We start from the raw sequence: 12,507 nt of genomic DNA, 5'->3' as shown, positions 1-12,507 counted from the left end.
TGATGATACGGACATGAATACATATGTGCAGTTGTTAAAATTGATAATAAGTCTAACAGCTAATAATTTTGTGTTATCAGCGGCTAATTCCTAACCTTAATATGGATATATATTTCGTAAATCCCTGGATGTCATGACTCCGTAAAATAAAGAGATAGCTGCATATGTTGGAACTTTCAATCGTACCAAGATCATGTGTATAAATTAGTTGAGCTGTTAAAGAATATTATCTATTATGCAACCCAGATTACATAGTCAATACCTATCTGCGATCTTTTATCTCTTAGTAATTAGAAGAGAAATACAATTAAAACTTGTTGAATGCACATATATTATGACTTTTTTGCTTTTGTTTATTATTTCATCCACTCTTGTCTTAGTACTTTTTTTATTCTACATCCCTGGGTGATCACTTCGTATTTTTAAAATCTATACTTTATCTAGTGTGCTTTTACTCCTCAGTAATTTACAACTTCATTGTTTAAATATTACAATCTTTTCTGCAGTATCTTTAATATAAATCCAATTGTTGGAATCCTGAACATATATTTAATATTTATACCGAAATATTACTGTTCTAATTCATACTGAGTATTATCAGTAAAGTTCTGATGGTTTTTAACATCGCGCTATGTTTGTGATAAAAAAATTAGTTTTAAGGCTGATCTATAATGATCAAAGGTGGTTTATGTGGCGTGCTTTCAAACCCTTTGAGTCTACATGTAGTTCGTGGACACTGTTGAAAAGGTGAAATACATGTTTGTATCCTAGCTAAAATATCGCGTCTTTATCTTTTTATTAGTTGCGACAACAAGTTGACGTTAATAACCATTGATAGTTTCAAAACATGAAGTTAACTGTTATTTTACTGATGTGTTGGTATATACAAATTTGTTTCAGTCCAGCAAATAAACTGGTGCTGTCCAAATGGAATATGTTCCATTTAAACTCTAAATCGATTGCTTGCTGAATATTCAAGATAGTCATTATGCTACTTCAAATCGAATCTATATGTTTATAAGTTTATGAAAAACATAGTGGTTTATGAATAGATTCTTTTATTCTTATAAATAAACCTCTGAACAACTCTATTGGGCGTCTGATCTTTTATGCCAGGTTAATCTAATCTTGTTTTGTAAACTAAAAATAGGCACCACTCTGTATAGCATCGTTATAAGCTTACACACAATGGCCTTATATCATGGAAATAAATGATTGGTGCATTGTCGTGTTTTTCTACTATTTTTATTACCAGTGTCCAGTTATGTGATACATTATTGGGGATAAAAACCCGTGTTTTAGATTATATCTACTGAAACTCTATAATGTTAGATAACCAAATAAATTTATTCGAGCTTTTTTGTACGATGAATTGGCATTAACTGAAGAACTGATGGAAGTAGGTAGTACTGGACACTTGTTCCGTCACAGTTTGATAATCCTCGAATGGTTGTTTGAATCATCGCCATGAAAGCTGTTTAATTTGAACTGATGTTCTTATAGGTTTTTTTGTTTCCTCTTTGAAATCGCACCGATTTTCTTACCAATTTTTTTCGACTAGTTTATCATCCCATTTAAACGATATCACTCATTTACTGCTTTTCATCCTTACCAAAACGTAATGTTTTATTGTATAGTCAAGCTAATGAAATATAATTGTGTCCATTTAAGAAAAAAGTCCAACAAACTCATTAAAATAAAAGAAATAGTATAACAATCTATATGTCACTCTTTTTAGCTCATATGACTGCGAATGTGTTGCCATAAAATCAATGTATTTTTCATTTTTTAATTTTAAGGAAAGGCAAGTTGTTAGTTTTAGACACAAATCATCAATTCATCTGCCTCACACATCGTTGTTTATCAGGAGGGAATCGGACCTATTATTATTATTATTATTATTATTATTCTTCGGTAAACTGAACTATATGTCTTCTTAAATGGGGAAACATATGTCTTGTCATAGTACTCAACCCTCACTGAACTAATTTGTAGAATATCGGACGAATATGTTTAGATTTAAGCAACTGTATTCTTCTTTATGTAAATGATTGTGCACTAAGTAAATTGTCCATTGTAACTCATCAAATGTAAGTTTGTGTACTCTACATGTAACTTACAGGTTTTGGTACTGAGGCTAGTGAGTTGTATTATCCGGCTGCTAGAGGTGGGATCTTCGTAATTATATTTCATTATTTCAAATCTTATGAAAATAGTTGATTTATTAAGCAAATTGATTGTTTGTGAAAATAGACCGGAAAAAATTTCAGTATTAATCTGAGCACCACCTACACTTTAAGCAAATCAGAAAAAGTAGGAAATCAACACCTCTCTGAATATATTTACATTAAGCATGATAGAAATGAATCATCACAAAATAATGGATGGAACAAATTATACTGTTCGAAATCCAAGATCTCATGGTTCAGTGATTGATTCCAAAGCATATCACAGTGTTTTTAACAAATGGTTTCTTTTTTATTTCAAAGAACTCGTAGAAAAAGTTTAGACTTCTATACAGGATTATAATCAAAGGTTGTTTGTTAAACTTATTTAAGTTCGTCGTAGTTTATCAAACTTCAATAATACTTAGCGGATCAACATCAGCATCACTTCATAATGCTTTCGGGTTGTGGACTACTGAAAATTGGCTATAGACTTCTTGAACTATCCATATAAATGTTTTACACGACGTTGCTGTGACCTCCTCTGTGGACCGACGATTTTTATTTAAGTAGTAGTTCACAAAAGCGTTACCCCTGTTGTTTAAAAAAATTGTGCATATAGTGTTGTCTCTCTAGTTGATTAAAATAAATTATTATTGATTCTAATGTTCACTCACATAAGGTTCACCACAAAATTTTTCACAGTTTTATTTGTTTTCCATCAATGCAGTAAAATGTCTTCAATATAACCCTTCTGTATTTATTGAAATTTGTATAAATGTGATCAGCGTCATTAACCTTCACATATATAATATAAAATGCTTGCCTGTTTGTGATTGCTGATATGTTTCCGTTTTAATCTTCTCTCATTTCTTCAACTTAATTTAGCAGGAACTAATAGATTTGATTAGTCTGAAGATAACCTATATATATATATATATATATATATATATATATATATATATTGTGACGACGGACCACGGATGAACTCGAGGAAGCTGTAGGAGGCTCGAAAGGAGCCAAAGACATTCCATCCAATCACCTTTTGGAAGAGCATTCTAGAATTCCTAGGTGTTGATTTCGTTCGTACTAAAAACTATAAATACCCGACAATTTTGTACTATAATTGACACTGTCTGGGAATAATACTCCTTTCATTAATCTTCTGTCTTCTCATTGAGACTTGGAAGGGTTCTGGCGTTCTAGTGGTCACGTTATGCGCAGTATGTCAAGAACAACCTTCTAGATATAACATTATATATATAACAAGTGGTTTTAATACATTTTATCATTAAATCTGGCTAATATTCTCAGTACCTTCTCTTATATCTCATTTACTACTAATACTTCTAATTAGTTGCTAATTGTATATTTATTCCTTCTTTTTGTGCTTAATATATATTATTTTGTAGCCAACTGAGCGTAAAACAAGAAAAAAATCGAAATCGAAACCACGGTATATTTTACGCGTTACTAAAATTGAACGAGACTCTGAAAACTGTGAACCTGGTAACTTTAGACCAACATTCTACTTAGAAATGCCAGATATCAATAATCCAAATAATGAATTATGGAAGATAACTTTTCGTTGTAATTTATCCGATACACTGGAAGACATAAAGTTGGTATGTTTTAATTGGTTTTTCTTTCCACCTACATGTTAACCCCGATTATCTGCATATTTGTTTTCATAGTTTATACATGAGCAACTAATTTCAAATTAGTCCATTACTCAGCTGTAGTCTTTATATTTTCTAATAGATTGTAATCCTTCATATAAGTTTAATTTTTCAAGGTTTATTTGTAGATGATAATTTTCTAATTACTGTAAGGATATTCAGTAGTCGTTTAAATAATTTTTCTTCCTATAAGGGGGAAATAAATGATGACAGAATTTAGTGGTGAGTGTTCAGCCTTCGTTATTCAGGCAACTGTGAAAAATGATATTTACTACGTGGTCGATAGAAATTTCTGTGACTGAACAACTTTTATGGTCGAAATTTTTCTCTATAAACAATGATGGCTGTGAAAATTTGTTTTTGATGTAAACTCCATAATGAACAACCTACAGAAACATGCTATGCTAATAACTGCTTAAGCTACATTATCTCTAGATAAGACATTTTACATCGAATGTATTCAGTAAACACTACAAATACTAGACAAGGTTTTACTCTTTGATCATATGCTTGTATCATGGGTATTTTTTAATGGTTAAGTAGAAATGATGAACAACTAATGTAATGCAATATACGATGCTTCACTGTACGGTCTGAAATATTGATATTTACAATCTTCATGAAATGCTTGAAAGCTGTACTCTTGTACCTTGTCCTATAACTATTTGGAATGAACTAAATGTTTGTATTACATGTATAATGTGAAACTTTTTTTTCTCTCTGTGTAGTTCATTGACGGAATAAATATTGATTTTTATAAATACATTAATAAAATTGGTTCAAACTTTCAATTGTTTCAGACGAGTCGTTTTTGTTTGTTTAGTATTTATTGTCGATAACTTAACATACACTGCTGGTCCCAACCACCTAAAAACTTAGCTATGAATTTAATTGTTGTGTTTTCCATGGATTTGATTCGCAGTTCTTACATAATGGATCTTATCATTTTCTATAGTATTTTCCTATTAATAGTAGTAGGGTAATACTATTAACGATAATAATAATAATATAAGTTTTCATAATATCAAATTGTATCTAGTCCTAGTAACCTAAACGTGTGCTATATATATATCAATGCTAATATGCCACCTTAAATTACTTTAATTTACTAACTCTTTTCTTCACATAACACGGTAAAGATATTTAGTAGAATTAAGATTTCGGCGCAAAATAAGTGTTGATAAAGGAAATGTAAATACCGTAAGTAGAAAAGTTTGTAATTAATAAATCCTCCATGTAATAATCATTGTATATTTAAATAGTATGGATTTATTATTTTTATTCTGTAACAACCGTATAATTTAAGGTTATATTCAGTGTCCTAACAATTGATATATTTAATCAGATGTACATATATTCTGTTAGTATGTCAAAATCACTTATATTTGATTTATTCATTGATTGATTTAAACATTTAACTTCTATAGTTTCAAGGATCTGACTATACTCCTGTTAACAAGGATATTGATCGTGCCGCCAAAGAAGGAGTTATGAAATTACTGGAAGCTCTACGTAATGATGTCCACTCTGTAAAGTTGAACCAAGATTATATTTTCTATCCTCAACCATCTAATGTGGGATTTGATCAAATAAATCGTCTACCCACTAACTTGTCGAATGCACCATTCTTTCAATCTAGTGTACCTACCAGCTGTAATTCCACTAATCAATTTAGTAACAGTGGGTTTCAGAATCCGGGTACTTGTTTACCTTGTATATCAACAATACCATATGACAATTCAACGTTGATTTCTAATTTCGAAGAAATTCAACCATTAGATTCTAAAGGTTAGTTAAAACGTTGCATCAAGTTGTTTTCGCGTGGAAAAAAGTTTTCAATTCGTTTAACCAACATTAGATGAAATCCGTTCACATACATGTATTAGCGAGATGTAAATTGGATTAAAGCATTTACTGTGCAGGATTGCGTTGGAGCAAATTAATCGGTCATTTCTTGGCCGATAAGCTCTAGCGGATGATTGAAGAAAACTCTAGAATTTTCTTGTGCAAAACCATAAGTGTACTAACGTTTTTCTTACTGTGATTCTTACTCCCATTCAACTTTTTTAGTTGGAATGTAATTACGTCCCTGTTCAACCGTTTTCCGATCTATGGATTAGTTGAGTGAAGTAAAGTGTCCGAAGAATAGTAAGCAATAATACTAGCTGGGGTATTATATAAGAAATCTTAACACCATGTTTGTAAAGAGATTATATTTCTAAAATTCTAAACATGCTTATGGTATGCCACAACCATCAATTATCATTATAGTTTTATCACTTTTCGAAGCTATCTTTCAAGGAGGTATGTGCATCAAAAGACCTGCATATAGATTATATATACCTTGGCATAATAAGATGCAACTGTTTTTTTTTATTGAGACTGTTCTAATAAGTTTATTTGGCTGACTGTATGTATTATGTAATGAAAAATGTCTTTCGCGTGGATTAAAGTATCTTATATTGTTTTACTTACTTATTCATTCTCTCTCTATCAACAAGTGGCTTCTTTACACTTTGAGTAAGCCATTTTATTGAGCTTTAAGTTTTGGTGTTTTTTCCATAAGTTCACGAACCGACAGTTTGGTTCATCATACCTTTTAATTGAATTGATATATAGTGTCCGGTAAATTCACTTTTTTTCTATTTACATATTTACTGGTTTGTGAAAATTAACTCATATTAGTTATTACACTAATACTATTTCTTGTTTGAAATATGTATCTTTAGATCTGGATGAAGAAGAAGAATTCAGTGAAAATTCTAGACCATTGTCTCCGGTCGATAATATAAACCAACCAATCAATTATCTTTTTCATCCTGTAGCCAGTAACCCTGAACCAATCAGCAATCCTATAAATAATATAATCCCTCAATGTATGATGTATTACGCTGCTTCATCTTCTGCTGTTGGGTTACCTACTTCCGACTCAATTATTAGCAATAGCAGGATAAAGAGTGGTCTTGGCCAAATTCCTGGGAATGTCCCTGCACCTGATATTTCAAACAGTAATTTCGTCACACAATCATTGTTGCCAATGAACTTAAACTATATAAATGATATTTTATCTCTGCCTGTCGGTCGTTTAGAAAATGGAAGCGTCAACCTTTTTAATTGCCAAGCTGGTTTAGAAGAAGTACCCCCTCTCGTTCCACGCCTTTCTGAGCAATCAGGTGCTGCGCTTGCTGAAATTTCAAGATCAACATCTTGCAATGAGTCTACAACTCGTGATCCAGTTATCATTTCTCAATCAGACAATGTAGCTTACCAGTCATATAGTACTCATCCTTTACGTAATATGACAAATTTAAATCATATCTCTACTTGTAATCAGGGTGGGATTGGCAATAATTCTTCAGTTTCTTTCACTCCAGAGGAATTGGTAAATGTTACTGTCACTATTCCCGCCTATCTGGAAACTACTTTGAAGAATTTGGTTTCTAACTTATGCTCAAACCCTTCTCATGCTTGCATCTTGATACCGACCGTAGAATCTAATGAAATATCGTCTTTTTATCGTTGCTCTGGTATGCGAGTAATTGATATACCCGATGGACACATGTTTGTTGGTATTCCTGGAAATCGACGCATGCCCTCTGGCACCTGTTTACACAGCACATTTCTGACAACTGTCGAGGGGAACTCTGAAAAACTTTTTGTTCTCGCATCTGGTGCTAATTCTGATGGTAGTTTTTCGGGACCTCATATTTACAGAATTCCAAAAGACTCAGCTCTAGTTCTAACTCGCACAGGAAATATTCAGTTGTTAGACAAAGCTGCTCTTGTTGTTCCGGTTCGTTCAATGGAGCATTCTCATTCTATCAGTCCACCTAACTCTCCTGTTCACGAATCGGGAACACATCCTGTCGTGTCATCCGTGTATGTCCGAAAGTTACCTATTCCTTCAGACGTTGATGCACTAAGCTTTGATGATGTTCTTGCCCTTTTAATGGCACTGCGTGATGCACCACATGGTGCCATGCAATCACATCACTTAAATATGATTGGTACAAATATTGATGGAGAAAATGTCGCTATAGGATCAAACGCTTTGCCGTTTGATAATAACTTAGGACCTGAATCTTTAAGCCGCCGATCATCTGCTGCTACGACTGTACTCCCTGCATCACCTAATTACTACTCGACACAAATACAAGCTGTCCCTGCATCTGGAATGAATCCTATCCAGTCGTCACTAACCGTAACGAATCAGCAACAAGTGCAAAGCTCACTTCAGTCTGAGTTAAATACAGCATCCCAGTTTTCAATCCCTATTTCTATTGGTCAACAACCAATTAATCAATTGGCAGGCACAGTTAATTCACGGCTTTCTCTACCTGATCAAATTCAATCACTTATTCAGTCTGTGAACCAACAATTTTCTCTACAATCACTTCCGTATTCTGCTGTAAAAAGTGGTACTACACATATAAATCAAACAAATTTGTCAACAGATAATATGCAGCCAGTTCAATCTATCGTTGCTCAAAACCAATTATCTTTACCGCTCAAAAATATGTTTTCACAACAACAGTTATTACAGGATCAAATGTTAGTAAACAATCAAACTCAAGGCAATCCATCCTGTTTACCGAGTTTACAGTCACAAAATCAGCAGCAACAACAACAGTCCACCGTATTTCCACAGTCACATACCCAGGTTCAGTCAAATTCTAGTCAATCAAAAGATTCACAGCATCAAACAGTTGTGCAACCAAATACACAACAACTCTTACAACTATTATCAGCCCTTAACACTCTACAAAATTTAGACCAGGTATATAGATTTTTTTAATTTTCCAAACATGAAAGCATTAAATCTCAGTGTATTTTTTCAATCATGTAAAATGATCTTTTAAAGGAAAACGTTTCAGTAAAACATAAAACCATGTACCTATACAACTACATTTGTACAAAATATTGGTTTTTAATACATACGAGCCTGGAATAACGTATATATTGATTTAAGTTATACTTGTACTCCGTTGAATCCCGGCTCAGTTGTCTAAAGACTATGTTCTCTCGCGAGACCCAGGTTCTGGGCTCGACACTAGGTTAAGTAAAAATGGGTACTGCTGAGGGCGGAACGGCCGTACAGTTCTTCTGAGTTTCTGATGATTGTGATTTCAATAAAATCTCCTCAATCTCATATTGACATATATGTATATATAAAGATTTAATGAATATTAAAGAGATACTTTTTATTGATTTAATGCCTCTGAATGCTCTGGTACGGGGTGGTGGGTATGGAGAACACCCATATAAATAGTACACAATACGCTCTAGTATCCTGAGGAAGAAAATGACTTTAAACCCATTCTCGGTCACCGGCTACTATAGGACTTCATCTATCGTTGCTCCATTGTCTTGTGAATCAGATCTCTGAGTCAAAGTCTAGAGGAGTGTTTCCTTAAGAAAACCAGAGGGTTGTGAGGAAATGAAATTCCATCGTAGCCGTTGGTTAGTGTAGACTCATATATCATGTTCATTGAGAACCATGTCTGCTCCAGCGTTATGCAATCATGGTTTCCCAACTCCCGTAGATGGATTTGTTGTACAGACTAATATTGGATTAACCTTTATGTTGTGTGCTCATTCATCGTCAACTCCGAATAGTGAAAAAATCTATTTTTAATGCATTTGAATTATTTATTTATAATAAATGCAGTTGAATACCTAAGCGTTTAGTATGTGGTCATGTATTATCCAGTGCATATGATCGTAACTATTTCCATTATCTTAAGCATTTTAGCAATACTGTTTGTTTACAACTACCATGATAAAGTGTAGTGATTAGTTAGTCTTTTCGATCTGGAATAAAATGTATTTCATTTTTGCATTTCCCTGTTAATTGACAGTCTAAGTGTAACCACTTTTTATTTCATCAATTATCACTTTAGGTACCTCAGTTACTTTCGAATCTTCTAAAGACTTCGAGTCAGTTCGTTAATCCAGGACTTAAATCATCCGCAGGTTCCGGAGCTGTTGGCACTGCTCCAAGTGTTGGTGTAGTTCGACATTCTAGACAAGTTTCTCCTCCAGTATCAACACAACCTGTAACTCTTTCTTCAACTCAGTCTCAAACAAATCATATTCCCCAACGGTTTAATAGTGTTGCATATCCCTCTGTATCTAATGCAGGAGTATGCGCAGCCAGTGTGAACTCTTTGCCTGATTTATTGGGTCGTTTACTATCCTCTGCAGCTGCCAACTTTGAATGGCTTAATGTCAGTGAAGTTCACAAACATCAAGGTATTCAAATACATCCCTCGTTTGCGCAAAGTAATCTCTCATCATGTGGATCCACTCTGGAAAATCAAGAGAGTTTGAATATTCAATCTGCAGTAAAAACATCGACAGTTCAAGGTGGTGGAATTCTCACATCTCAATCATCACAGCCTAATCAACAGCAGCAACAGTTAATCCAAATACCAACACATCAGCAGTCAACTCAAATGCAGTCTCAGTTACAACACTCTCAGTTAGTAAGTTCACAACAATCTTCTCAAATGCAACCACATGTCTTACAGCAATCTCATGCAACATTACCATCTACACAGACTCATTGTCAGCAGCAACCGCCTCAAATGTCCGGACAAATTCAACAACTAACTCAGCTGCAGCCAACGCCACAGCCGGCCCAAATACAACAACAACAAACGTCTCAAATATTATCTCAGATACCATCACTTCAGGTACAACAACAAACACCTGTTAATCCTCAAATACAAACACATCAAATACACCAACAACAAGCATCTCAGATTCCATTGCAACAACAAGGTACACAGTCTCAGACACTACAAACATCACAACAACAACAATCCTCTAATCAACCTCATATCACACAACCTATTGCTGGGCAGCAACAGTTTCAGTATAATTCACAGCAGTGGCAACAACCACAACATTCATTAAATGTCATGCCAAAATTATCTTCTCCTTTGCCAATCAAAGACAGAAATCAACAACAATTATCTTTATCTACTGCTCATTCATACCTGAATCAAATTTTACCCGAGTTGGCAAATGCTATACGCTTAGTCCAACAAACTCCTGATAATAATAGTGTAAGTTTTGTTTAATTTGTTTTCATTTGTCTTTTCCTATATATATATATATATATATATATATATATATATATATATATATATACTGTTATTTGTCTGTTGATCGCGGTGTTTGATTAGATCACTATACTTCCATCTTACACCTAAAAGACCTTTACGGTTGTCCTTGCTTATCAATAACCATGTAAATGGTAGATTATAATCAGTGTGGCGATTATGATGTACCACTTAATTTTCTTTTGTTTATTCAATAAATGAACTGTATATTGATTGACCGACTAAATAGTGTAAAATTATAAATATGGGTCATTTGGCTGACCCATCTATAAAATTCATGACGTTTTAGATTCAGATTTTTACTTGTTTTAATTACCAATTGATTAAATAGTTGTTTTATGCATCGAAATTCAAATAAATATTTCATAGTACTACAATCTGTATATTGGATTGCCAAGTTACTTAAAATGTGTAGTAAAAGAGTTCATTTTCGGTGTTTTATTTTTTAATGATTCAACAAATTATATTTTTCAATAAAATTCTTATTTCACAAACGATGTCTATTTTAGAATTTCTTAAAGTAGACTAGCATAAATAGGTAATCAGTTTATTCGTGGTATCAAAACAATTTATGGGTGAAACTCTTTATCTACCATCAATATACACTTGTCAAATAAAATAATGCAACTTGTGTTATTTTGCTTGATTCTTTTAAATTCTGATTTTTATTCCCGGAGAAATTATAATCAAGTTATCGATAATGGACCAACATCTTTTCTTTAATACGACTATTATCTCTAGAATTTTTAATATGTTGTATCTAACGTACTCAAATTTTGTATAATTTTCTCTTTTATTCAATTCCGACTGCATATGAACAGTAACCAAATAATCGTATCTCATACTTTTTTTGGTTTCTACAATCCAATCACTGTATCATTGGGTAGACTACCTATCCTACTAGTACAGTGAAAACTCATAAGCAGGATGTGTACGCATACGTGAAGATGTTTTAGTTTGAAATGTCCTCATTAAAAATGCCATTATCCGTTATCTTGGATTGTATAAATATTCAATTGTATTTATTTCACTTTTTAGGTATTTGTTTGTAAATCTTTGTTTACAAGCCATTGTAAAAACTAATTATTTAAAAAATATATTTATCAGTGACCTTATATTCATCTGTAAATTGTAATATATTGTTAATTTTCTAATAAATATGATTCTAATTAGTTAGGTATTTTGGTAATTAAAAATAGAATTTGTCTGATTTGTCGAAATATTCTCGAATCCATCTAGATCTAATTAGATCAATATTTATTTATTTAAGCACATAAACGTTGATACAAGGAAGCACTAAATATATATGCGCCTCACACATCATTTGACATGTGTGACGGCTGGAATACTGCCTGGGCGCTCAAACTGAAAAAGGTTTTCTTAGGGGCCACATACCGAGCCTTTGACCTAGAGGTCTAATTCACAAGGCAGTGGAGTAACGTAGAGAGATGCAGTCCCGTGATGGTCAGTGACCATCAATAGGTTCATACGCCTTTTGTTCCCTCAATGTCCTGCAGTCCATGTCCACTATTGGTT

General features: G+C 33.1%; 1 protein-coding gene across 1 annotated transcript in view; it reads left to right on the top strand.

Annotated features, from left to right (window-relative positions):
* Positions 1 to 12,507, top strand: part of MS3_00010108 (uncharacterized protein) — a gene marked incomplete at its 3' end in the record, with an annotated part of 49,010 nt that overhangs the window by 29,780 nt on the left and 6,723 nt on the right. The window contains exons 13-16 of the mRNA XM_051218450.1: positions 3,578 to 3,790; positions 5,272 to 5,632; positions 6,574 to 8,621; positions 9,745 to 10,914. Of these exons, the coding sequence (XP_051073840.1) occupies positions 3,578 to 3,790; positions 5,272 to 5,632; positions 6,574 to 8,621; positions 9,745 to 10,914 (3,792 nt within the window). The remainder of the gene's footprint in view (positions 1 to 3,577; positions 3,791 to 5,271; positions 5,633 to 6,573; positions 8,622 to 9,744; positions 10,915 to 12,507) is intronic.

This window comes from Schistosoma haematobium, chromosome 1, assembly GCF_000699445.3.
Source record: "Schistosoma haematobium chromosome 1, whole genome shotgun sequence".
In the NCBI taxonomy this organism is placed as follows: domain Eukaryota; kingdom Metazoa; phylum Platyhelminthes; class Trematoda; order Strigeidida; family Schistosomatidae; genus Schistosoma; species Schistosoma haematobium.
The sequence above is the reverse complement of the archived record's forward strand: the minus strand, read 5'-3'. Positions and strand labels throughout refer to the sequence as shown.